Genomic DNA, 27588 nt, shown 5'->3' with positions numbered 1-27588 from the left:
AGGGATATTCGATCTAAAATGAACCGGTTGATTTTGAATGATTCAATCGGTTCAGGCTGAATTTTTATTTTGAGGTAGTGTTCAGAACGTGCAGATGATCCATTCTCCATAATTAGCACCTCTCTTATCTTCCCTCTTCACATGAATGCCGGTTGCCCAGAGAAACTTTTCCCAAAATAATTATTGGATGATAATGCCTGTGTTTGCTGCGGCGTACTTGTCAGACATCCGCTTTCTCCCCTTGGCCCCAAACCAAGAAAAGGGAAAAAGATGGAAATAAGAGTAAGGCAAGGGATATGGATCCACTTGCACCATTAAAAAAAAAAAAAAAAACCGACGCCTTGGAACAGCAAAGAAGCAAAATTAGAGATCTTGCAGAAGCGGCAACGAGCCAATCATTATCAATCGACGTGCTTTCAAGTATCCACTAGCTAACCTTAACTTTCAGAAGGAACTGAAAGGATTGTTCAGAATTTTCTCGAGGCAGAGTTGAAGAGTTGAAGAGTTATGTGGGAATCCATCTGTCTAACCTTAGCGGCTACAGCTGGTAATAACATCGGCAAAGTGTTACAGAAGAAAGGAACTGTCATCCTTCCTCCCCTCTCTCTCAAGTTTAAGGTTTTTTTCTTTCTTTTCATTCGATTTCCATTTTCATTTCTTTCTTTAGATTGTACATGAAATATTTTGTAGCAATTCCTTCTCTGGATTCGATTTTTTTTTTCTTTTTGATAATTATTAGTGATGCATGATTGGGCATGCATTCAAAACTTAAACCATAGGGGCTTTACATTAGTTCCTTCATTGCTATTCTCATTGGTTCCATATGAATCCCCATCTTATATTTTGTATTTTTGATATGGAAATTGTCAGTGTTGATTTGCTTCAAAACAACAATTTAAGTGTTGTAAATGATCATTGAATTTTGTCTTTCAGGTGGTAAGGGCATATGCATTCAACAAGGCTTGGATTATTGGTTTTGTTATGGATATATTTGGAGCTCTGTTGATGTTGAAAGCATTATCTCAGTCTCCTGTAAGTCTATTTGATATGATTCTATTACATATCCATTATTGATTTTGTATATCATCTTCTAAAGCTTATGAAATCACATTTTTTGTTTGCCATCTGATAGATGCAACCATGTCTTTCTTGTATATATTTTTCTTCCAAAGTATGCAAGGAAAACCAAGATAAAGAAAAGGTTAAAAAAAACTCTTTTGTTGCTGATCGGGGAAAAGAAGATAAAAGGACAAAGAGGGACAGATGTTGAGAAGAAATATGTGGTCTGTTATGTATTGCTTCATGTGTATGACACAGATTTGTCAAGTCAGTGGAAATTTAAGAGCTCATCAGTTCAGTAGTAGTAAACATATTTGGATCATAGAAATTGATTATACTTGACAAGTTCTATGTATTCCTCTGTTGTATCAAACTAATAGTCTTTCCAGAATTAAACTTAGACATGTTACAGAATGAGTTTGACTTCCATTCAAATGTTTCAGTATTTCTACTTTGCTGTTGAGTGTTGATCAAGGTCATGCTTAAGTTGTCGGCCAAATTTTGGTTAATGGCCATTGGAACAAAATTTACAACTAAGGGTTTAGCATGTATCAGGTCACGGTGAGTCTGTTTATTGAGCATCCAGCCGATCCTTGAAACCATAATATTAATTCAGGGGATTGAGATTGAGGATCAGATCAGTCGTAGATAACCCCAATCCAATTCAGTATGGATTGGTCCCAGCCAATCTGGGCATCATGTAAATATGTAATTAAGTGTTTGTAATTTCCATAAATCCAATGCTGGGTGAATGGTGTCCATAAAATTGTTCCTAGTAGCGAGGTCATGGAATGGGGTGGGACTGTGGAGTGTCAGAGTGCCAAAGTTTGAAAAGATTTAAAATGTGCTGCATCTTTGGAGGGAATATGTAATTAGGTACATAATATTAAGGGCATGAATGGAAATTGATAAATATCAATTGGAAGGGTGGTTGTCATGGGGTTAGAGGAGTGTAATGGATGGATTAGAGAACTTGGAATAATCCCAACTTGAAGTGTATATAATTGATGGTGAAGAGGGTTCTTATGTTGTAATCACCTTCCAGACCTGTTTAGTCCCAGATTAAGTTCAGAAAACATGAATTACCCATCTTAAGTTTTGGGGATGGGGTCTCAATGTAGTTCCATCAAAGCAGACAAGTGTTTGTCTTTATTTTTCCCCCCCTAAAATGGATGGTTTGGTAGTTTGGTGGCTCTGGTTATAAATGTAATTTTTTCTAAATTCATTGCTCCTTTTTTTTTTTATTGAGTCGGGGGAGGGGACATTCTATCACCGTCTGCAATAGGATTAGCTAGATGTAGCTGTTAAGGAATAACTGCAGCTTATGGGGTATGACCTCTTATCTATGAAAATTAGCATGGTGGAGTATTACGTCAGAATCCTCAATATTTTCTCTTACTTTATGCATAAATATGTCAAGTTCTGCAGTGTCTAACTGCAAGTTTCTTGAAGGTATTAATTGTTAAATTCGGCTTGCTGTCAAATGTTGGGTTTGATATCTACATTATACCATCTTATAAACGTGAATTCGTAATTTTTCTTTGCATGATCCTGGAATATTTCAGGACTAAATTGACATTATGGTTGATTATATAGTTAGGTATTGCACCTTGGTAACCTACACTAGTATACTTGTGACAGGTATCAATAATACAACCGGTGTCTGGCTGTGGTCTTGCTATACTTTCTATCTTCTCCCATTTTTATCTGAAGGAGGTCATGAATGTTTTTGACTGGGTGGGGATTGCTTTTGCAGGTGTTGGCACAATAGGTAATGTAAGTTGATTTTAATTCATTTAGGGGAAATTTACACATACCACCCCTGAGGTTTGACGAAAGGATATTTTCACCCCCCAGTTTTGGAAAATTCTGCGTACCCCCCTGAGGTTTGCAAACGGTAACAAATAAGCCCATTCCGTCAGTTCATGACTAACACTGTTAAAAATTAGACTTGAACTGACGGAATTGCCCTTCTAAGAAGAACCCGAAAAAAAAAAAACAAAAAACAAAAAACAAAACCTGCAACTCATCTTCCCCAAATCAATTGGAGAAGGTAAGTTGCAGGTATCCTAAAAATCTTCTCTTCGTTGGATATTATTGATTTCTGAAGTGGAAGGAAAGACAGGTATGAACTCGACCCATCGTCTTGATTGTGTTCATATGGAGATTCTGTTATTCCATCTTATCTTTTCTTTGAGAGGAGGAAATCGACTCTGTCCATAGCGTTAAGAGAAGCTCTGGTGAAGGGAGCTGAAGAAACTCATTCCACCGACTGCTAAAACTCTTTCCCTTTGTTGTTCATCTCTCTCTTTCTGTTCATTTTAGTCTTCTCTTTTCAACAAGCTTTTGATTTTCCCCTCATTTGCAAGGGAAACCCACAAAGCTCTTTCACAGACCCTATCTCCGTCGGTCGGATCAGGGATTGGGAACCCTAGTTAGGAAAATATCTGCTTTCTTATGCGATTTTCAGTAACTCAAACTCAAATCAACTGCTTTCGTCAAATACTGGATCATTGCCCTAGAGTTCATCATCGCAACTCGCTCCCTGTGTCGTCTCTCAACTTTCTTTCATTCTCTCTCATGGTCACAGTCCCAACCCTTCTCCCTCCTTTCTCGTCTCTGCTGCAACTACCCTCAAAGTTTACTCAGTACAAAGAATCTCTTTTCTTGTAATCAGAAGAAAGGGCAGAGAATGAAAAACGATGGAATCCAGGTAAAGACCGATGCAGCTACGGAAAAGTTTACGTCTACGATCTCCCACCAATGTTCAACAGAGACCTCTCCGACAACTGTCAAGACTTGGATCCTTGGAAGTCTCGCTGCGATGCAGTCTCCAATGGCGGTTTCGGATGGAGAGCCACGGGGCTTGACGGAATCGTGCCGAAGAATCTGATCCCTACATGGTACTGGACTGATCAGTTCGCTTCGGAGATAATCTTCCACAACCGTATTTTAGGGCATCATTGTCGAACCCTTGACCCGAACTCCGCCTCTGCGTTCTACCTTCCTTTCTACCCAGGGCTCGCCGTCGGTAAGTATCTCTGGTCTAATTCCAGCACTCACGATCGTGATTATCATTGCGAGATGATGCTCAAATGGGTAAAGGAACAACCCTTCTGGAACCGATCCAATGGTTGGGATCACTTCCTGATGATTGGCCTCATCACCTGGGATTTCCGGAGGTCCAAAGACAGCGACTGGGGTTCGAGCTGCATCTACCTGCCGGCGATGAGAAATATCACGCGCCTCCTCATCGAGTGGAACTCCAGGCACTGGGGTTTTGAGATTCTACGGTTTCCTTCTATAATTCTCTTCATTTCTCTGTCTCTGTCTCTCTCTCACGCTCTGCATGTCTCTCCTCTTCTTTAATCTCTTGGATGAAACCCTAGACACTACTTAAAGTATAATCCCTAGAAGTTTGCATCTTTTCCCCCCTCCTCCTCAAGCCTCTCTTCTAAAAGGTTTTGTTTGCGAAGATCCGGTGGAGCTCGTGGCTGTGTCTCTAGATCAAGATAGCGGTCAGTTATGTTCTTATTTTGGGTGTGAATTCTGTATAATGCTTTAGCTTCCTGTATTTCATTTTGGATTATAGCAGGAAAAATAAACAGTAGATAATTATCCATGGAATTCGAATCTTTAAACATGGAAATTGAGGTGATTGAATTCGATATGGGATTGACGGATGAGGAGAGAACAGTAAAAGCCCAATTAAAGGAATTGATACAAAAAACCTGCAACTCATCTTGAGTTGCAGGTTTTGTTTTTTGTTTTTTTTTTGGGGTTCTTCTTAGAAGGGCAATTCCGTCAGTTCAAGTCTAATTTTTAACAGTGTTAGTCATGAACTGACGGAATGGGCTTATTTGTGACCGTTTGCAAACCTCAGGGGGGTACGCCGAATTTTCCAAAACTGGGGGATGAAAATATCCTTTCGTCAAACCTCAGGGGTGGTATGTGTAAATTTCCCTTCATTTAGTTCCGTTTATTCCTTAACCCGAAAGAATGGCCCAATTTGATCTTTTATTGCTCCTTTTTATGGGAGAAAGACTTAACATTTAATATTCATTCGTGATCAAATTAAATAGTAATTTGTACAAAATAATGATCAATGTGTACTCTCTCTCTCTCAGATGAAGGTTAAACTCTGCAATCAATCATGAAGAAATATAATAGATGTTCTTCAGAAGATTATAATGATCTAACGGTTGGACTAAGAATAATTGGAAGAAAATCAAATATGAAACTGAAATTCAGCAAACATAAGATTTCTAATTAATCACTATCAAGAGCTCAGATCGATATGTAATCAGGTCGAATCTCACTTTAGACTGATAAAATCAAGGCCCAAAAAATGGATCAGATCTAAGGGCTGGATTACAAGTAATTAAAAAAAAAAAACTCAGATCTGAAATAGAACATCGACTGAAACAGGAGATTTCTAATAACTTCAAAACAAAATCCCAGATCAGGGAGATACCCTGGTCGAAGGACAGTCCTAGGGTGGCCTTCAATGCCCCCAAGTCTCACCCTCAACTGATGAGTAAATTTGTTTCAGGTTATTAAACAAACTTGACTGAAACAGACCAAAAATACAGGGGTGCCACAGGTGACTAAATCAAAGAACAAAGATTTGGAACAGTAGGAATAAATTATATAGAATAATATCAGACTGAAGGTTGATGTTCTAACTTAAATCAGAGAAGAAACTAAAACCCAGCAAAGCAGATGGATGAATCAAAACCGTACATTGTTAGCAGAAAACAGAGTATAGGAAAGAGGAATTAGAGCCATGGCTGCCCACCAATGGATCAAAATCCCACTGTCCAGGCCTCACGCCATGACTGACTGAATCACACTGCAGAGTTGCAGAAATCAAACTTCAATAATTCTTAAATCGAATATGAGCCAATAGCTCTTAAGCTTTATATAGCTAACTTTAATTTAGAATCATAATGAAACTATGAAATCAAATCCTATGCTGACTATAAAACCAAATCCTAATGCTAATTACAAAACATAATTGAAAAAGGAAACATAGTCCTAATAGGAAAACTTAAGTAGCTAACTAAGCCTTCAGCTGGGCTGGACTAAGCCCATGAATGAGCTGGAATCAACCCCAATCAAGCTAGGCCTTCAGGTGGGCCTGGCCCTTCTTCTTGCGGGAGTATGTTATATACTCCTTCCCTACAACAACTCTGCCCAGCTTGAAAGTACTCATCCTCAATGAATGTAAAAGTTACATGTACTGCTCGTAAAAATGCGGGGTCGCTTGAAGTCGTTCGCATGGATCCATGTGCAATCAGTCCTCTGTCATCCCTTCCATTTGACAAGAAACTTGTGATAGTCGCCACCATTATACACCATAATGTTCCTGTCATCGACGACATCCTTAATCTCATCTGTGAGTGGTGTAACAAATTGGGGTAACCGAAGAGAATGCTCTGTATTGCCCTCATCAGAATGGTCACCCACATATAGAGTCAAATGTGCCACATTGATGGTGTTGTTGATAGTTATATCTGGTGGCAGCTCAAGAACATATGCATTAGGGCCGATTTTCTTTAGTAATTTCTAGGGACCCATCTTTCGCGGATGTAGCTTGTGATCGGTGCTAGGTGTAAACCTCTCCGGAGTTATTCAAACCATGACCATATTTTCTGGTTTCAACTCGACATATCGACGGTGATGATCAGCTGTAGCCTTGTAGATATCATTATTGAGAGCAATCCGTCGGAGTACGTCAATGTGTAACTCAGTGATGTGCTGGATGAACTCGTCCGCCTCAAAACTAGCACGTGCATGAGAAGGAAGGGGAACTAAGTCAATTGGTCTCTTGGTTTGAACTTCTAAGTGTAATTTCAAATGGAGTACAACCCGTGGTATGATTAACCGAGCTGTTGTAAACAAACTCGGCTATGTCGAGTATGGACGGCCAGGTCTTCTCGTAGTCTCTCACCAAGTAACGTGAGAGATTACTTAAACTGCGGTTGATGACCTCTGTCTGACTGTTTTTGGTGTTCATCTTCATCCACAATGTTTTCCAGATATAGCTCATGAACTTAACATTAGGATCCGAAATGATTGACTCTGGCAACCCGTGTATACACATCTCTTTGAAGAAGAGGGCTGCAATGTGACTAGCATTGAAGGTTTTCCGACATGGTATGAAGTGCGCCATCTTGGAAAACCTATCAACCACCACGAATATAGAGCCGTGCTTTTCCCGAGTAGTGGGTAGGCCAAGCACGAAGTCCATGCTGAGGTGAATTCATGGTGTATGAGGAACAGGCAGCGGGGAATATAACCGGTGTTCTGCTTCATCCGTTTCCCGAGCTGACACGCACAACATTACTTAAGTACATCCTCAACATCCCTCTGAAGACGTGGCCAATAATAGCAGTTAGTCACCTGGAGGAGGGTCTTATCACACCCAAAATATCCTCCTATGCCTGATATTAAAACAGTACCTTGTTAGCAGAAAACGGAGTATAGGAAAGAGAAAGATTTAGAACTATGACTTCCCACCTATGGATCAGAATCCCACTGTCCAGGCTTTACACCATGACTGACTGAATCTCACAGCAGAGCTGCAGAAATAAAATTTCAATAATTCTTAAATCATATTTGAGCCAATGGCTCTTACAAGCTTTATATAGCTAACTTAAATTTCAGAATCATAATCAAACTATGAAATCAAATCCTAAGCTGACTATGAAATCAAATCCTATTGCTAATTACAAAACATAATTGAAAAAGGAAACATAGTCCTAATAGGAAAACTTAAGTAGCTAACTAAGCCCTCAGCTGGGCTGTGGACTAAACCCACGAATGGGCTGGAATCAACTCCAATTGCGCTAGGCCTTCAGCTGGGCCTGGGCTTGGCCCTTCTTCTTCTTGCGAGAGTATGTTGTATACTCCTGCTCTGCATCATATTTGCTGTTTGGAAAGCCCTTTTTCCTGTCAGTTTATTCTGGAAAGGATAGATCACACATGAATGCTGTGATTGTTATTTTCTCCTTTATTTATATGTTCTAGTTGACTAGTTCTATGCATTGTAGTTTTCTGGAGTACAACACAAAATATGAACTGTTGTATGCCTGTATCATTTGTAGCTGTCTTCCTTTGCTATCTGAATAACACCAGCTTCACTATTGTCTATTGATCCTGATGAATATCCCCAACCCCAACCCCCCCCCCCCCCCCAAAAAAAAAAAAATCATGTTTCAATATGCTGGGTGCATCTCTTTGCAGGAGTGGGTGTTGGTGGGGAGGAGCAAAAGGCTTCAGCCATATCTATCTTTCATCTACCTTTGCTGGTTTTCATTGTTGTCATCTTGTTTGTAGGTATCTTATCCTCAGCGCTGTATGATCTTTGTATCATTTATTGTTCATCTTATTTATCGTGTCTTTATAAGAACTGCACACACTTCTTATTACCCCATACTTTTTAGGTCTCAGGAAAGGAATAAAGGACCCTTTTTCTGGTGGTGATATTTGTAGTCTTTTGCCAAAAGGAGTGGTTCTAATGATTCATACTTTTGGATCATCTTGTAACATTGCAACATAATGATGTCAGGGACATATTGAACATTTCTTAGATTTAAGCATGTGCAAGAATTTCTAGGTACTGATAAAGATGGAAAAGAAATTTCTTTGAATGCATGATGAAGATTTAGTTCAAAATCATTGTGTGCTATACATTCATTCATTGTGTGAGAGCTATGTAGAATTGAGAAGGCTCATTAATTAAAAAGAAAAATAAAGAACTACTCTCTCTTTCTTGCTCATTTTTTTTTTTTTTTTGGATTGAGAAGAATTACTATCTGTTTATACTGCCAAATAATATATGCTCTAGGACATATTTTAACCTTCCTATTTTATGTTTCGTATGTCTAGAAGTTGTTTGTCAAAACAAATGCTTTTTCTTATTAATAATGAAAATGATTTATAAAAGGGGGAATGTAGACAGGGGCAACAATGCAACATACTTTAGATGCACTATATTGGGCTAATATATTATTGTGGTGTCCATTGTAATGTAATCACAGACCTTGTTCCAAGGCTGAGCCTCTCAACTAAAGTCTGAGCAGCTACAGGGACTACTATACAAAAAATGTAATGACCTGATTACTGTTATGGATCTCTCTCTCTCTCTCTGCTAACAATTTCTCAATACCAAGGGCCATGAGTCCCTAGATGGGAGCAACAACTGGCTTTTCTGGATTCCTCCTCACTTGTAGGGCAAGAGAAACAAAACATGACATCATTTGAGTGATACTCCTACAATGCTTCTAGGCCGCTGATACTAAATCAACCATTCCTTTGTACTTTTCCTGGACTGCTTCTAAAAGTCCATTGGCTGTAATGCTTACAAGAATGAGGGCTGGGCAATTGCGTGGTTGGTGTGAGAATTTTTTAGTGGTTTGAGTTATATGATAGCCTACTGTCATGGATTTTTTCGTCTTCAATCTACCCTTTCCAGTTGCAAATTTTTAGGATTTTTGGTAATGAGTGTTTTGTGTCTACTTGTTCATTGACCTTCTGAACCAGTCCGCTGGTTGTACATTTATTGGGTATATCTGGTAGCATGGGGCTTTGAGCCAGCACATAATCTTAATCATCATTGACATTTGATGTCTCTAATGGTTTCAAGAAGGGTTGTAATGTAGATACTAGGGCTGGAAAGTCCTAATTCTGCTGTTAAGAAGAGAGAGAAAACTCGCAGAAGCTAATACTGAAAACCAGGAAACAGACTTGAATTTGGAAATTATTTAGGTTTTAAAAGAGGGTCAGAACATGAGAACTGAGTTTTTAAATCAGAAGCAAATTGTATTCCTAACTAGAAATCAGTAGACAAGAATCATAGAAATTAAAATTTTCACAACAGGGCAGGCAGACTTGAAGGTTAGAAAATTGATATCAGAAAATATACTCATCAGTTGGGACTGAAATTTGGGTTGGGTGGCCCTCTTACAAGACCATTTTGACCTGCCAAAATCACCGAACTATTGATGGGGTGATAGGTTGTTATATATATATATATATGGAAAAGGAATGCTGCCTGATCATGTTCCCCTGCGCTCACACACGCGCGGGGGAGGGAATGACCACCATGCCCCTCCTGTTGGATGCCCCTATGCACCCCCTCATTGGCCCCTGGGCTGGTGCAGTAGCCACGCAACCGGGCTGCAAACCCCATAAAAATATATAGGGAAAACAGGGTAGGGTTTTTGAAGCTTCTGGTTTGAGCTAATAAACTAGGAGTTATTAAACAAGATCAGTAGAAAACAAGTCCAGAAGCTTATATACTTGACACCAGATCAATCTAGGAGGTATACTAGAAGACACAGCAAAGTTTGATGGTCCAAAAATTACCCAAAAAACAAAGCGCCTCCCAGGATTGGAAGAAGATAAAACAGACATGAAAACATAATAGAATGAACTGAAAGTTATAAGGAAGAAGAGTATAGAAGAGAAACCACCTGTTGTGGTTTTGGAATCCACCCAAGTCAAACCACTGAATCTATGGTAGAACAGTTGTAGAAAACTGAAAATTTCATTACTCCAAATTTGTATTAGAGAGAGAGAGAGAGAGAGATCTGTCTAGTTAAAACAGAAAGGTATGGATCATGGTAAAAAGTTTTAATACTCAAGTTCATCAGAATGAGGAATTTTTTAGAAATGTGCTGGGGGGATTGCTAGGAGAATCCTAGTATAGAAAATAAAAACCTAATCAAGGGTGTACCCAGTGCAAGTGCACGAGGCTCCCTCCACTGCGGGGTCTGGGGAGGGTCATAATGTACGCAGCCTTACCCCTGCTTTCGCAAAGAAAATAATAACCTAATGTTGGCTCAAAAAGAAAAATAGTTTAGAGACTCTCCTAGATGAGGAGTCTGTAACTGGCAGAGCACCTATAAATTAAGATCATGACCAATGGAGAAAGGTTTTCAGTGTATCATAAATCTCACCCAAAGGAGGGGAAAAAGAAGGGGGGGGGGGAAACATATCTCAAAGGTGATCAGTTTCAAATCTTTTTGAGGAAAAAAGTTTACAAAAAAAGTCCATGGTTTCATCAATTTTGAAATACAAGTTTGTAATCCTCCTAACTTTGGCAGAACATTTTAGCTTGGGCCACTTCTATCTCCTTAACTCCCACTGATCCATTGTTTGATATGGTCAAAATAAAGGCTCACAATATCAAATCCACATGATGTAGATCATATTTCTGCCATCAGCCAATGTATTCCAAATAATAACACAATTGACCCAGCAGTTTCAAGCAAAAGGGCAATGGATGCAGAAATTTCACCTATCTGACAACCCAGAAGCTGGAGATGTGGGAATGTACATGAAATAGATGTGGGGAGAGTAAATTATATGTTTTAGCCTCTTTGTAGTCAACTTTTGACTCTGAAACAAAAGGCCTTGGTTGGGGGGGGGGGTATGAGGATCTCTAAATCATATCACCAAAAATGAAAAAGAAAAAAACCACAACTTTGGTTAATGGTACACAGACCTTGTAGAAATGTTATAAAGAATAATTGCAAATATGACTCTAAATTTTGTAAAAAAGAATTTTCTTAGTATTCTTAGCTTTATGGATATGTTTGCTTTACATCTAGAAGCTGATGTGATTCTTGGGACTATAGGTCCTTCTTAATGGATGGCTTCATGTCTACAAACGTCAACGAAGAGAACAGGAGTTGGTAATTTTTTTTCTTGCTTTTGGATTTACTATTTGACAATAAATAGCTCTATGTTAAGCTAATCATTTTTTACATGTTTCTGATTATATAATATTGTGCTCTAGGTTTACAATTTGTTTATTTCTTGCAGATGCATTCTGAAGTTGTTGAGGAAATTATTTTTGGGATGGAATCAGGCATCTTATTTGGGTACGGCAACATTTTCCCTCGTGTTCGTACTTTGCTTAGATGGTTCATGCTTTTCCAGATTTCAGTTCTCATCTTTCTTATGCTTTATGGTTATGCATTAACCAAGAACAGTACAAGTATTCAAAGGAGCGCAGTTAGCCTTGATAATTGAAACTTTTCAATCATTTAATGAGCTGAACAAGTTAATATCAGAAATGGATATTGCTTGTAACTCAACCTTGAATACAGGATAACAGTGAATCAGCTCATTTATTGTGAGTACAGGAGACAAGACCTAAACAGATGGGCTGAACTATCTCATCCCTCTGGAAAGGAGTAAGTTCTGTATTTAGAACTAATCTCAAATTTTTTGCTTATTAAAAGTCCTCAACTCCTTAATTCTTGGAGTCTAGACTGACCTCATATAGAATTTGTTCAAAAGAAGATTAAAAAAATCAGAATTCCATCCTTCTGGTATAGTAAGGTTCATGTAGAGGTTAATTGTAGCCTATTGAATTTTGGACCTGAGATGGAGAAGGTAGGAATGAATTGTACTCTGCATTAATCTGAACAACTGCTGTCAGCATCTATTTCTCCTTTTTCTATTTTCTGATCTTCATCGGTCTTAATTGTGGATACCCAAAATGGTTTTGCTTATACTTCAAAATGAAAAATTTTCTTTAGCCTTCGTAAAATGCTTTTCTTTCTTAGCATTTACACATTTTCAAAGAAGGTTAAGTACCTTACCAACCGCTGAGTAGTGCAAGCTTATTTTGGGGACCTATAGTTGTGTCCAAGCTTATATAATGTTGTCAGATCCTTTGCATGTGCAGGATGCTCTAATTATCTTTAAGAAGTGCATCATTTGCCTCTATTTTATTCAAATTTTATCTAGCATTTCCCCTATGTATGGAACTTGTTATACTATTATTGTTTGCAACAATAGACGGCAAAATCAAGTCTACAAGTAGTGCAATGTATGAGTTCTTTTAGTCTCTCTCTCTCTGGCAATTCAAATTTTGATATGATGCCAGTGATTTTTATTGTTTTGGAACATCTGTGAGGTACAGTAGGTAGTGGGTGTACCTTTTTTTTTTGTCTTCTACTGCATGCCCTCAAAGTAATTGATGACGAAGTTCTACATTCTGGCTTCAGCTTAAACTAAATTTTTGGTAAATTTGTTGAGATTCTGTCAAAAAGAGAGGAAGATAAGGAAAGCTGCAGGTTATTCTTCTTTGCTGTCTTGTTCTCATCCCTCTCTCTCTCTCTCACACAATTTTGGGGGAAATTTTTAATTATGAAATCTTTAATGAATGATCGAACTTCCAATCTAGGAGATTGCTGGTAGTTAGGAGAAGAAGCATTTGTTGCAGTGAACTATTTCTGAAATTGAAGATGAATGGCATGAAATCAATCATGCGATGTTACGTTCTCATTGGACACTTTCTTATCTAGGTGCCATGGATTTTTATATTCCAAAAGATAATGACATCTAAGATCTAACTGCAGGATGGCTTCTGTAATATCGAAGATGGGATTTGTATTTTTAGAGCAAGGTTTCTCCAAGATGTTGGTTCCTTTGTGCCTTTCTATCAGTATATGCTGTAGCGGTACAGGATTTGTTTTCCAGGTACTATCATCTGTTGGAGAGAGTGTAATTCATGTACTGTGATTTTCTTATTTTGATTGTGTAAAAAAATTGTTGACTTAAAGTAAGAACAAGGAATACAGGAGATGAGTGGAAAGCAAGAACACGTTCTTGATGTTGCAGAGAAACCCTGGAGATTAAGAATATTGACCCTATAGATGCTCAGCATTATTCCAGCTGGCTTCAGTTGTCCAGGAGTGTCTCTGCCAAGGTCTCAGGGTATTGGAATTGATTCTGGCGGACTGGTCGATCTGAGTCGGGATTGGCCGATGTCAATCCACCGATGTCAGTCCGATACTGTTAGTATCAGCATGATTCGACTGTACCAGTCGATTTCTACTCCTGAGTTTTAAATCCATGGTTTTTTCATTTGTTGTTATTTCTTATCTGGAGATGGATGTCATGTTTCATTAATTGCTCAGTTCCACTGCAAATTGTAAATGTAAACATGCCCTGTGAACAGACTCGGGGTTTAAAACATGGGAGAGCGATTGTTGTGTCTACATGTGCTGCTGTGGCATCAATTGTGACTGGTGTACTTGCTGGTATGCTTGCCCTGGGTGAACAATTGCCTTCTGCACCAGCAGCTCGTCGTTCACTCTTACTTGGATGGTACCTCAATGTTTTTTCCCTCCTCCTCTCCCCCCTCTCAATGAATATTATAAATTACTGCAGTCACCTGCTTATAACTTGTTTTTCATGCTGTGATTCCCTTGGACCCATTCTGCTGCAGGGTACTTATCATTGTTGGTGTTATTCTTCTTGTGAGCTCAACACGGCTGGTGCGACGTCTTCCGCAATCATTGCGACGTTTTACACGGGGCAATATTGAGAGGAGTTATAGCCTTAGGCAATCAGGATCAGTCCGTGTCAGGGATTCTAGTCCAAGTGCTGTTATTCAGGCAGCCACATTGCCTAATTTACACACTTCTTTGAAAGGGAAGGCCTAAAATGGAGGTGATAAAATCAAAATCATCCTGGTTCTCTATGTTTGGCAGTTCTTAAGTGAGCAGATTAACTATTTTGTGTGAATGAAAATCCACTTTAGTAGGTTTATTTGAAGGCATGGAACTTTTAAAATCATTCCTTCAATTTTAACCGTATATTACCCTTTGCTGCAATTCAATACCATTGCTTCTTATAAGTTTCATTACTGTTGAATTTATCGTAAATACATTTGATCACTCAAGTGCAGAGCAAGATCCAGTCAGATCTTCATGATCATATGATGTAAGATCCAGTTAATTTTATGTAGAACAGCTTAACTACCAAGAACAAGTAATTGGTCTGTCTCCAAAACGTTCCATCCATGGTTGATGCTCTCTGTTCTGTTTGCTATCATTGTTTGAAATTATGGGAAGGCTTTTGGATAAGATGAACTTCATCAGAGAGAGTGGAAGCTTATACTGCGCTGGGAACTAGAGCTCCCATGCGCTCTGGGCAATATTTGCTCCATATCTTGATACTATACCAAAAATCTTACTCTGGTACTCACCTTCTTTCTGCATTTCACATTTGTGTGTGTTCCCTTCATGGTTCTCACTTGGCTGTTCTCTTGATCTCATAGTACAATGCACCAGTAGGAAGAAACAAACCACACATCTTCCTTCCCTACCCAATTGCTTCCACAGAAGAAATTGAAGAGAATGCATTATGGTGAAAAGCTGGATGCCATTCAACATGGTCTGGTTGGAGAGGTAATTTCTCTGTTTTAGAAGAAGGGTTTCAAATTGATTGGATTGAAGCTTTCCAAAGCCTCAAGGAATTCGCCAAGGAACGTTATAATGATCTTCAGGCCATGGTTACTCTTTCCCAAGATGATCCAATACAACAATATTGGCTTGGAGCGGTATAGGTATTGGGGTGTGCGATCCGTATGATTTGTGAGCTTGAATTGAACGACCACCAAATCAGATAAGAGTGGATGCAAGGTTCATCTTGTTATACTCATCACCCACTCTCTGTATGGACTAAAACCTAAACGCCCACTGCACCAAATCCAACACAAGCCATAACGATCGTTCCCTGTTTCACAATGATTCACATTTGCTTCCCATCCAAAAAACAAAAAAATGAATCACATTTGCCATTGTTGGAGCAAAGAGTTCACTATCCACTACCGGTATGGCGGTGGCCCGTGAGGGTAGCGGCTGATGGTTGCAGAGAAAGGGTTTAGGGCTTAGAATGCACATGGATTTTGAGATCTCTTTCTATCTGTAACAATATAAACTCTGATGGCCCCCAGTAAGATCGAACAACCGTAGTTTGGAAGGTTTACACATAGAAGTGTTACTAAGAATCTGCATCAAGGATTGGTATATCTAACTCCATATCATGCATGTCTAATTACTACCATGTAGAAGCTAGTGATGATGATGATGAAAGCGAATGCCAATGAATGTTACTAGCATCTTGAGCTAATTGGTGATGATGAACGCCAATTAGAGGTGTCAACCAGTCGGGTCTACCCTGGCTTCATGATGCTTAAAGCCTGAACCGTGACAGCCCGTTTTAAGTATTCGGATCAGGCTCGGTCGGGCTTCGGGCTATAATCGGGTAATGCAATCGGTCCTTAACCGGGCCTTAAACGGTGCAAATTTCGGTTTTGGCCATTTGGTTAGATTCTGATTTGAGGTTAGATTCTGATTTGATTCAAGAAGGCAAACAAAGAACCAAAATCGAATTGCATTGCATTTGGTTCACATTCTTGAAATCGTAACCGAACCGTTCTAATTCAATTCAGTAACCAAACCATTTTAATTCGATTTAAAAGAGTAATATATATGACTAAGGAAGTTTTTCCTACAAGAATGGTGACTTAATATCATCCAAAACTTAACCTCCTTTTCCGTTCAGAAGGAAAAAGGAAATGGTGAAAAGTTTTCTGTGGGGGGTGGGAGTGCAGACGCCAATGCCGCTGTCAACAATGACCACTGATGAACGTGAGGTAGCTAATCTCTTACGCAAGTACTCAGGGTTTCTTTCCAAAGTAGCAATACTAAAGTCACCAGCTTTTTATGCTTGGCTTCACCCATTTCAATATCTCATTTGAGAGATTCAGCAAAAGAGTCACATGAACTAAAAGCTACTGCTCTCACTCTCCTGTCTCTATCTTTTGCTGTCTTTAATTATCAGACCAGGAGGCCCACTATAACTGTTTTACATGAGCAATAGAACAAACTTCCATTGACAGCTTTTTAAGTAACAAACTTGACAATGTTTAGTACCAACAAAAAATGGTTGTTTTAGGACCCCTACCAAGGACAGATTTCTATAAACCTCCATGTGAGTGGCAGGTTAGCAACCTTCTCAAAAGACAAATCAGACCTGCAAAAGCCATGAAAACAAACTGAAATTTCCAAAAGAGACAGATCATAAGGCTCCTCAGATTTTGGACAAATTGGGTGCTTGGTAATATTCTATGCTCAGTAGCCACTAGTTCAAATCTCAGGAAATCAATCACCAATGTTGCGCCGACATTTGTCACTCAAAAAACTTGTCCTCAAGCATATACTCCTACAACCTTGAAACTAGGCAAGTCTCAAACTCTGCATTACTTAGTGTGCAAAGTATGAGCCTGGCCATTTTGACTCACAGTGGATCATTCACAGCGACCGATCTGCACTCACTTGTACCTGATTCATCCACGTAGTCCCTGCCTATTTTTGCAATAACACTAGGTCAAAATTCAGCTATTGCATCACAGAAACATCTCCACCACATACTGGAAGGTTATGCTTATGAAATCTTCACCCATTATGAGTGGCTACAGCCTATAAGACTAGAGAATAGAGTCCCTACTGACCATCCTCAGTGATGAAAATCAATAGTATGTGGCAAATCCTATTAAGTTCGATTTGCAGTAGAAATGCAATTCCATTTGGATAAATTCTTATACACAAATGGAAAAAGAAAGAATCACATCAAAATAGTGATGGAAGATCACCCACCAAGAAGTATGTCATGGTGGATTTAGTGGCTTTGAGTAACCTCCCAACTGTTCCATCTGCCAGCTACTATGCGGAGCAACATGTTCGTGGATTGGAATATATTGCTGCAAGTTAAAAAGCAGAAGAATCAAAATTAAGATGCATTACTGAGATAAAATCATTTTAAGAAATGCAAGTAGGTCAGTTAAATCACCTCCATTCTTACTAGTAGTTCCTTCGCATTTGGAGCTGATACAACTATATGCTGAGCAGCCGGTTTAATGAAACCTTCCTGAACACCATTGTCAAATAATGCAAGCAAAGAATTGTAGTAGCCATCAACATTTAATAAGCCAACCTGTCCATACATATTACCAAATCATAACAATAATTAGTTTTATCAACCTTAACACTCCCTCCCAACCCAATCCAAAATGTTCTTGATACAAAAGGTTGGAACCCTACTGGTTTATTGTGAATTCCAAGCTGTGACCATGTTATCATCTCCAGCAACTCTTCCATGGTTCCATATCCCCCTATATTAGTTCAATATATTATCAAGAAAATTCAGAAAATTATATAAATGTATCTGGAAGGAGAACTATATATATTTTTTTACATTCCAAGGAGATCAAACTGCACACATTATTGCCAAAAGAGAAGAAAAATCATAGCCTTAAACAGTTCACTTTCACCTTAACATTTACATTTCAAACGACAAGAACTCTTTGGTTACTTACCAGGAAGAGCAATAAAGGCATCTGCTTGTCGAGCCATCTCAGCTTTACGCTCATGCATGTCTGAAACAGTTTTCACTTCTCCCACTGTTTCTCCAGATATCTGTCAAGGACTTGATATAATCCAAATTACTACCTCAAAAACTATCTCAATTAGTCAAATGAAAGCTTCTCATTGCTCTGAAGATTGAACCCTTACTTCTCTTAAAGACCAACAAATATAAGGATCAATGTGCTCTGAGTTTTAACTTAAAATTAATAAATAAAATTGCATTGCATTGTAGTGCCAATGATAAAGATTAGCTTTTATAAATGCTGATTCACAAAAATGTATTTTATACCAAGTCTTAAAGAACAGTTGTAACAAGAAGCTCTATGATTTCGATTTCTCGTTTTCAAAGTAGTAGAGGAGCTTTACAATGGATTCTTTCAGTTTTAATGAACTTGACAGTGATGACTTGCATCGGAAGAACTAAACTAGATCCCCTTATATTAGTCTATGAAGGTTTCCAAGAAAGAAAGTATGGCAGTTTAACAGATACCAAACAAGTGACAATCAGAGAAGGATAAGATAAGATAAGATCACAAATACCTCAAGCGGCAAGAGTGGTGTTGGAATGACCCTACATAGAAGTGTTAAAACAGACACACATAGAGAGAAATTAATAACCAAGAAGAGCAGAAATCCATTGATTGAATTACTGACTGATTGATTAATCTACTTACCCAAGAACATGGCAACCTCCATCATAAACTCTCTGAGAAATCAAACCCATCAACCCAACACTGCCTCCTCCATAAACCAAATCTAACCTCCTATTCACCTGTTATCCATGCCCATAAAATTCAACGAAAACCCATTAAAGATATTTCAATCCTAAATCGAATAAAATGAAATAATCAAACCAATCTGAATAACTATTTCCAACACCCCCAAGAATCACATTCTAGGAAAGGAAAGATGAAAACCCATTGAAGTTCTAAAGCTATTGCAATCTTACATCTATTAAAATGAAATAATCAAACCAATCAGGAATAACTCCTACAACCCAACAGTCGCATTCTAAGAAATGAGAAGGAGAAAGTAAAACAGAGCAAATAACCGTCTCTCAGGTCGTCAAAATCAATCAGGAATGCATAAACAAATCCATGAAGTGGGGAAGAAAATAGAAACCCACTCGACGAAACATAGCAATGTCAATCTGATGAATATTCTTCCATGGAGAAAAGAAAAAGAAGGGAGAAATTAACCAGTTCATTTCCTAATTCAAGAGCAGCATCGCTAAAGACTTTTCTGTTGCCAGAGTTGCTACCACAGAAGACACAGACTCTCTTGAATTTGCTTTGTGTATTGCCTTCCATTTACAGGATTTCAAAAGCTTTCATTCAAATACAACCCATGAGATGGTTACCTGGTTTTCAAACGACAAAATCTTCATAAAAAAAAAGAAGAAAAAGTAAACCAAAGCAAAAGGAAGTGAAGACTGAAAGAAGAATGAATACGAAACCAACCCTTCAATGCTCAAAGACAATTCTAATTCCTCTTGAGTCAGAAGAATCGTATCATATATTGGAGTCTCTTTCTTTTTATTATATTTTGCGAGGAAAAAGGGAACACGAGCCGCCCACATTCACCACTTCCTTTCTTATCAACGTCTCTCTGTCGGCCTCAATATTAAAAAGAAGGGTTTTTTACCATTACCTTCTCAAAATCTTTACTACGTACTGTTATCCTTCCAAAAACTTTCAAACAAATGTTACCCCCTCTGATGCATACTAACCACTAACTGACCCCTACCATTACATTTTCGTAACGGTGGGGGTTAGTCATGATAGTGTGTCGTTGTCACGAATTTTTTAGGACCAAAATATCCTTTTGAGGTGATAATTGTAAAAAAAAAAAAAAAAAAAAACCATCACCGTCCTCCTCCTCCTCCTCCTTCTTCTCCTCCTTCTTCCTCCTCCTCTGCAACCCCAAAATGTGGCTGCCATCAAACCAAAATCAAAAACCTTGGATAGAATGAAACCACGCCGCGAAGTCTCCACCTATAAAAGGATCATCAGTAAACATCTGATCCCTCAAGCTTCTCCTAAAAAAATTTCAAATCCCTCCCTTTGTAAAGTTCATTCTCTCGCAAGCTTTCTCTCAAAAAAACAAATTCAAATCCCCCGCCTAATTCTCCCTATAAAAATCTCATCACAATCCCTCCATCTCTGCAACTCAAATCCAAACCCCAGAAAATTTAAGTCTCCATTACCCTCTCTCCATCCTCTCTGCAACCAAAAATGCCTTCAATCCTCGAAGAACCCCTTCTGGCCCCAAACCCAGATCGATTCTGTATGTTCCCAATCCATTACCCTAAAATCTGGGAAATGTACAAGAAAGCTGAAGCCTCCTTCTGGACCGCAGAAGAGGTTGATCTGTCCCAAGATCTCCGTCACCGGAATGAAACCCTAACCCTCGACGAGAAACATTTCATCACTCACTTCTCGCCTTCTTTGCTGCCTCAGACGGAATCGTCCTTGAAAACCTCGCTGGTCGGTTCATGAAGGAAGTTCAAGTAGCTGAAGCTCGTGCTTTCTATGGTTTTCAGATCGCAATCGAGAACATCCACTCTGAAATGTACAGTCTTTTACTTGAAACCTACATCAAGGATTCTTTAGAGAAAGATCGTTTGTTTCGTGCAATCGAGACAGTTCCTTGCATGAAGAAGAAAGCCAAATGGGCTCTTCGGTGGATCAACGGTTCAGAATCGTTTGCAGAACGTATAATAGCCTTTGCTTGTGTTGAAGGGATCTTCTTCTCGAGGAGTTTCTGTTCAATCTTTTGGCTCAAGAAGCGAGGGTTGATGCCTGGTTTGACCTTCTCGAGCGAGTTGATCTCAAGAGACGAAGGGTTACATTGTGATTTTGCTTGTTTGCTCTATGGGTTATTGAAGCAGAGACCGAGTGAGGAGCGAGTTACAGGGATAGAGAGAGAGAAGCAAATGTGGATGCAAGGTGGAGAGACTTCGTGGCATTGTTTCATTCCATCCAACGTTTTTTATTTTGGTTTGATGGCAGCCACATTTTGGGGTTGTAGAGGAGGAAGAAGAAGAAGGAGAAGGAGAAGATTTTTTTTCTTTTACAATTATCACCCCAAAAGGGCATTTTGATCCTAGAAAATTCGTGACAATGGCACACTGTCACGGCTAACCCTCACCATTACGGAAATGTAACGGTGGGGATCAGTTAGTGGTTAGTATGCATCAGAGGGGGGTAACAGTTGTTTGAAAGTTTTTTTTTTTGGGGGGGAAAATAATAGATAATAAAAATTTTGGGATGGTAATTGTAAAAGACCCTAAAAAGAAAATGGGACGCTATTCTCTGTGCTGCTACTGTGCCCAGGCATATGGGGTAGGTGTAATGACCACTCTACCCCTTGCACAAATTGCCTATGTGTTTGGGCGCAGTCTCCGCTGTGGCACAGAGAACATTCTCCCATAAAAAATTAACCCAACCCAACAACTTCTTTTTGGCTTATTCTGTTTGTAACTGAGTTGACTACAACATATCTTGCTCTTTTTACACCCTTGAATCTCTCTTTTGAGTAATCTGGAAATAGGGACAAGCTAAAGTAATTTTCCTTTTACTTGACCATGTTTATATTTATGTGGCTTAGTTTGGCTAAATGGCTCAATTTTAACTAAAATACAAAAATATCGCAACCCTTAACTTACCAAGCCTCACTGTTTTCTTCAGTGTTGGAGCTCTGTAACAAAAGAGGAACCAAGGCCAGTTGGATTTCTGACAAGACATTTGTGTGAGTCACATCAATACATTTTTACTGTATAAATTTATTTGTATTCATGAATACTTTACATTATTATATTACATGATATGATTTATAAAACAAAAAAAAACCATGAAACCTGTCAACTTGTCACCACAAGACTCAAGACTCGGGAGAAAACTGACTAAGAAACTTAGGAATTGGGATTTCAATTTGGGTTGGGATTTATTGGAAATCGTGTTTAAAAATTGGGATAGAGTATCATTGAAACAGGTAATAACACGTTACAATCCGATACCAGACCCAATCCGTGCAACCGCACCAATATCGATTAGGTATTGATATCAACAAGGTCCAAAACTGATACGGTTGCCCCAATAGCGATTCGATACCGATACTTAGAACCATGGTTCTTTCACCTTACAAGATACTCTTAGGTTTCGTTTGGTTGCAAAGGAAATTAAAGGGAAGGGAAGTTATTTCAAATTTAAAAAAAATATATTTGAAATCATTACCCCATGTGACAATATCACTAACTTCAAATCTTGATTATTAAATATTTATTTGCATCCAATTCCTTTTAATTTAAAATATAAAATAAAAATTACATGTAAAATGTATCAATATGATAAGAAATTTAAAAAATTTATGTTTTAGGTTTGAAAAGTTTCCTTCCCTTCCCTTAATACTCCCTTGCAATCAAACGGAGCCTTTAAGGGCGAGGTCTTGTGAAATTTGTATACACATGATCCCGAACCTTCAGTATGAATATCAGAATTTATGGATTATTTAAGGGTTCACTGTTCACGGCTTCATGGTGAAGCAAATGACTTGTTTTGTTCTCTTTTTAGAATTTTAGATTTAATGGAAGGATCCTGAACTTTGATTGCTCTATTTCACTAGAATCACAAGAGCACAGGCACAATGAGTAAATCCAATAAATTTGATTCATCCATCCATGGAACTTGTTTCTTTCTTCCTTTCTTTTTCAGCCCATTAAAATCCATTGTTATCCTTGTTGTTGCAGGGGTGAAGGAGAGAACCACTTTCTTTGTTTCTTTGTTTCTTTGTTTCAAAACTAAAATTCCTGTAAACTGGTATTTTTAGTTTGGAAGTAACTAACTCAATCCCTCACACCGGAGATTTACCTAGAAAAGAAAATAAGCTAGTCTGTCAATCTCTCTCTCTCACCTCTTCTTCCCAATTTCCACTCCTCAAACCAGGCATTCTGTTTCGGACACTGAATTGCTGAGAGAAACAGAATCAAACCAGAAGAAGACCCCTTTTCATGATCGAAATCTGCAGCTTCTCTTGCAAATTATCAATCAATCAAAGAACCTCAAAACACCCAGAAAAGCAGACAGAGAAAGAAAGAAAGAAAGGCCGATCTTCAAGTGTTCGACCCACACAAGGCAACAATGGCAAGAATGATTCCCTCAGAAATGGATCCTTTAATCCATCCTACACTTTCTCTCTCTGTTCTAGCAGCATGGGTAGCTGCAATTGTAGCCATAGTTGCAGCTCTTTGTGGTGTTAAATCAAGAAAAACCATACAACCACAACATCCCTCGCCTTCATCTTCACCTAAAACAGAGCAGCACAACACCCAGCATGTAGTGATGACGACGACGACGATGACCACCACCACCACCACTACAACAACAACAACAACCACAGGTACAGAACCACCACAACCACCCCTAGAAACAATTACAACAGAAGAAGTGGTAGCCACAGCTCCATTGGCACAAGAGAATTCAAAGGAGAGACCCACGGCAACAGCTATTTCCAAGAGCAGCAACAGTGTAGTGTCGAAGGCAAAGATGATCAAGAGCTTAAGCGTGAGGTTACCAGGTAGTAGTGCCATGTCAAAATATAAAGCCCGAAAGGAAGAAAACCAACAGCAGAAACAAGAGGAAACGAAAGCAGAGGATTCATTATGGACAAAGACTATAATTCTAGGAGAGAAGTGTAGAGTCCCCGACGAGGAGGATGCCATCATTTATGATGATAAGGGCAACAGGATTTCTGCTTACCCGGCGAGGACTCCTCGGTCCGTGCCGGTGTCTCGGACAAATTCTTTCTCCTTACCAGATGGAATTCCTGCCTGAAGAAGATGAGGGAAAAGTGTTTCTACTGCCCAGTCCAAGGTGGGTGCATGGGATGATCATCTTCATCACCTTTAACTGAAAATATCCAAATCATGGAAGCAGACCAGCCTTTATGAATCATTTTGAGTCATAGTTTTTGTTGATAAGATCTTTCTGGCTCACAAACATATGGAGAATCCAGTGTGGAATGTTTGGAGCTTCATGGATGCTTTTCTTCATGTGTAAGCCTCATTTACAACAAATGTGTTTAGTATTAATGATTTTGTATTGCAAAGGAACACAAGCCTATCCCTGTGTGAATGCATTTTCTGATCTCTTCTTGTCTTCTTAGGCCACCATATATCTCCACTTGCCATAACTAATCTTTAACACAGCAATTTGGGTTATTAAATTTGACAAATTAATGGTTAGTTGATCCACAGGCCCCATAGCTCTATCTATCAAATGGTTGGATTGATGACCACATTAGCTTTCCAAAGAAACGAAGAAGAAGAAGAAGAAGAAGAAGAAGAACCCCTGTTCCTGCTATCTACCAAATTTATAGTGAGAGCATATCTAATCAAATATATACAATCCCCAAATTCAAAGATTTGTCCCTCTTCATGTCTAGAAATGGATCTTGGCATGCTTGTTCTCCCTTGGGCCCTGCCATTCATCACAGTCTGGGTTGGCCTACAACAAATTGACACAAAATGAGACCCCATTTTTATCTTATCTAATTCAAAGCTTGCAATACACACCATCAAAAAGGCTCCATCAGCACTCCCTGATTGGTTGAATGGTGTATCTATTCTTGTGCTGCCTTCTTGATACTCTTAAGTTGTATATGATTGGAAACCTTCCACCAGCCCTTGCTGGTTTTTAGAGAGAGAGAAACTAGAAAAAAAAAAAAAAATTTAAGATTGTAAATGCCTGTATAAGCCCTTTTGTTAGGATCGCAGGTACGATTCGGCGGAAGTGAATTGGAATCGTTGCAATCGATGGGATAAACTATTTCAATCTCATACCAAAACTTAGGGTTTCGATCGTTACCTGAAATTTCACAAGCGCAAAGTCTCCACGCGATCTTAGCCTTTTTGCAATGACTCACATACACATGTACAACTTTGCGTTCCCTTAAATGCAAGCTCCTCCACAATTAATTGAATTTTTGTCAAAATCCTGATCACAGACTGATAGAAAATGAAACTAGAGAAGATGGAAAATCTCAATCAAATTATGAGAGCCAGCACCAGGGTTTTTCACAACATATCTATATATATAGTGGAAAACCCTAACACTAAGTGATGGGGTACTTACCAAATTACCGTTGGGCTTTCCTAGTGGGAATCGGAATCCGATTCAAAATCAAATTCTTTTCCAACACCTTATCTTCATTCTTTTTATCAAGGGGAGGGGATTGACAATTCAGTCATGTGGGATAGAATCCTCACCCCCAATTAAGGGGGGCATGGGAAGGTTTTTTTTTTTTTTGATAGAAAAGAAAAATATATATATTAAGAGAAAATAGAGAGATCTACACTGTTTCCAACCATTACAAAAGTCTATCATTTGGATAAGGCATGGTGAGTAAATAAGTTCACAAAATCTAAAATAGAAGGTTTGCAAAGCATAGATAATGGATGCTTCAAAAAGACCTCTAAAATTGTGAGAAGATCTAGCATAAGGTTCCATGGTCAAACTGCAGTAGATGGTTTTGGAAGGAGATGGAGGATTTCCTTGTCGCAGCACCAAAGCTCTTTCACTTGATAACCCAAACTAAGAGCAAGTTGAAGGCCTCTTGCAATGTTATAGATCTCTACAACTAAAGATTGACCTGTATCCAAAAAACCAAAAACTACCAAAACAAAATGTTCGTCCAATAAAATGCGGCACCATCAATAGAAATACATCTCATTGCATAAATAATATAAAAATAAAAATAAAACCTACTGTGATTCGACATCTATATAGAATTCCTACAAAAAACACCACTAGACAACAAATCTAGCCAAAAGTGAAGCTCAATTGAAAAAATTGGACCCAAACCAAAAAAAAATGAACCCATGTTCATGAAATTCTCTTCTAACTCCCCTGTTTGGACTCTCCGTATTGGGTTTGGTGGCTTTTATCTAGATCGATTGAAGGTTCGGTTTAATGGTCTAGATGAGCTAGTGTAGGAGATGGGGTCTTCACAAGGTTGAGTCTTCCAAGTAAGGGGAAGGGTGAAGGCTTCAATAAGGTTGGGTCTTCCAAGAGAGTAGAAGAGGTGAGTCTTTCAAGTGTTCGAGTTTTCCAAGGAGGTGAAACCCTCAAGAAGGTGGAGTCTACAAGAAAGTGGAAGAGATTGGACATATTAAGCAAAGTAGAGTCTTCCAAGAGACTCCTTGGAGGAGAAAGAGTTAGTGGGTTTTCTCTAGGGACAGAAAAAATAACAATGTAGATAAGTCCTCAAGAAAGCGGAGTCTTCCAAAAGAGTGGAAGAGGTTGGAGATATTAAACAAAGTGGACTCTTCCTAGAGATACCTTGGAGGAGAGAGAGTTAGTGGGTTTTCTCCAAGGACACAGAAAACAACAAGATAGAGAAGTCCTATAAATTAAGAGAGATGTCTGTCAAAGAAAAGTAGTGTTGATTCAAGTATCGATCCAAGTAAGGAGCCAAGATGTGAGGATCCAAGTGAGAGTCCAAGAGGTACAATGTTGGTGCAACATGTGTACAAGGACTAAGTAAGGAGCCAAGGTGAAGATATGGAGAGTGAATGAGAGATGAGAGATGAGAGATGGGTGTACATGGGGGCTTGGGTTTGGGTGTCAAATCACAAAGGTTGTACTATTTTCTATTCTCTTGATTCATAGTAGAAGTTGAATCACACTTCGTGGATGTAAGCAGTCTTTGTTGAACCGCGTAAAATACAAGATGTTTTATTGATCTTGCATATATCATTTTCGTGCGTTTCTCACATCGCAAAGAAAATATTGGAAATGTTGTTTTTTCAACACCAACAAGTGGTATCAGAGTCGATGATTGGCGAACAAATTTGGGTTGATGAAGTGGGCGGATGGTGAGAAAGCATGGTATTGTTGAGAGTAATGGAAAAAATTTCTTGAAAAAAAAATTTGAGGGAGTCACTTTGGATTGCCGAGAGAAGGTTGTATGTTGTAAAATAGAAAATGTGTGGTGGGCACTCCTACAACATGATTTGAGAAAGTGGATGTCTCCTCAAAGACGGTGGTCGAAGGACTAGATGGGCATGTATAATGAGTGTTCAATCTTTCGAAGGACTAGCACTAGAAATGTGCAGGGTGAAGAATAAGGTTGAAAATATTTTTTCAACAAGTCTTCAAAGTAGCTATGGTTAAAGCCAAGGTGGAGATTGTTGAGTTTGGTGGCTTTTATCCAGAACGGTTGAAGATTCGATTAAATGGTCTAGATGGGCTAGTGGAGAAGGTGGAGTCTTCATAAGGTTGAGTCTTCCAAGTAT

The 27588-nt window shown here is 38.8% G+C and overlaps 3 protein-coding genes, 1 long non-coding RNA gene and 1 pseudogene across 4 annotated transcripts; 3 read left to right on the top strand and 2 right to left on the bottom strand.

The window, feature by feature from the left end:
- Positions 1-379: 379 nt before the first annotated feature.
- Positions 380-14728, top strand: LOC122668984 (probable magnesium transporter NIPA9). The gene is made up of 9 exons (XM_043865594.1): positions 380-618; positions 934-1032; positions 2701-2830; positions 8308-8396; positions 11706-11762; positions 11893-11951; positions 13440-13560; positions 14042-14190; positions 14312-14728. The coding sequence occupies exons 1-9, from the start codon at positions 508-510 to the stop codon at positions 14526-14528; spliced, it is 1032 nt and encodes a 343-aa protein (XP_043721529.1). The 5' UTR covers positions 380-507; the 3' UTR covers positions 14529-14728.
- Positions 13947-14437, bottom strand: LOC122668988. Its single transcript, XR_006333945.1, has 2 exons — positions 14317-14437; positions 13947-14194 (listed from the first exon to the last, which is right to left on the bottom strand). It is a non-coding gene; the product is annotated as an uncharacterized LOC122668988 (long non-coding RNA).
- Positions 14729-17273: 2545 nt separating the features above from the next.
- LOC122668986 (cytokinin riboside 5'-monophosphate phosphoribohydrolase LOG8-like) lies at positions 17274-19646 on the bottom strand. Its single transcript, XM_043865595.1, has 7 exons — positions 19496-19646; positions 18971-19068; positions 18837-18867; positions 18248-18347; positions 17973-18043; positions 17722-17865; positions 17274-17632 (listed from the first exon to the last, which is right to left on the bottom strand). The coding sequence occupies exons 1-7, from the start codon at positions 19604-19606 to the stop codon at positions 17540-17542; spliced, it is 648 nt and encodes a 215-aa protein (XP_043721530.1). The 5' UTR covers positions 19607-19646; the 3' UTR covers positions 17274-17539.
- A 702-nt stretch (positions 19647-20348) lies between these two features.
- Positions 20349-23049, top strand: LOC122668768 (annotated as a pseudogene).
- Positions 23050-23434: 385 nt separating this feature from the next.
- On the top strand, positions 23435-24127 carry LOC122668767 (putative mediator of RNA polymerase II transcription subunit 30). The gene has a single exon (XM_043865299.1). The coding sequence runs from the start codon at positions 23435-23437 to the stop codon at positions 24125-24127; it is 693 nt and encodes a 230-aa protein (XP_043721234.1).
- The last annotated feature ends 3461 nt before the right edge of the window (positions 24128-27588 follow it).

This window comes from Telopea speciosissima, chromosome 7, assembly GCF_018873765.1.
Source record: "Telopea speciosissima isolate NSW1024214 ecotype Mountain lineage chromosome 7, Tspe_v1, whole genome shotgun sequence".
NCBI classification, from domain to species: Eukaryota; Viridiplantae; Streptophyta; class Magnoliopsida; order Proteales; family Proteaceae; genus Telopea; species Telopea speciosissima.
This window is presented reverse-complemented; position numbering and strand designations above follow the sequence as displayed.

What these genes read in the sequence shown, in the direction of transcription:
- LOC122668986 (XM_043865595.1), bottom strand. Translation starts at nt 19,606, where the DNA reads ATGGAAGGCAATACACAAAGCAAATTCAAGAGAGTCTGTGTCTTCTGT. An exon ending in CACCACTCTTGCCGCTTGAG is followed by an intron (nt 18,348 to 18,836) that starts GTATTTGTGATC and finishes AGTCCTTGACAG; the next exon opens with ATATCTGGAGAAACAGTGGG. An exon ending in TTGGAATTCACAATAAACCA is followed by an intron (nt 17,866 to 17,972) that starts GTAGGGTTCCAA and finishes ATGTATGGACAG; the next exon opens with GTTGGCTTATTAAATGTTGA.
- LOC122668767 (XM_043865299.1), top strand. Translation starts at nt 23,435, where the DNA reads ATGGCAAGAATGATTCCCTCAGAAATGGATCCTTTAATCCATCCTACA.
- LOC122668984 (XM_043865594.1), top strand. Translation starts at nt 508, where the DNA reads ATGTGGGAATCCATCTGTCTAACCTTAGCGGCTACAGCTGGTAATAAC. An exon ending in AACGAAGAGAACAGGAGTTG is followed by an intron (nt 11,763 to 11,892) that starts GTAATTTTTTTT and finishes TATTTCTTGCAG; the next exon opens with ATGCATTCTGAAGTTGTTGA. An exon ending in GAATCAGGCATCTTATTTGG is followed by an intron (nt 11,952 to 13,439) that starts GTACGGCAACAT and finishes ATCTAACTGCAG; the next exon opens with GATGGCTTCTGTAATATCGA.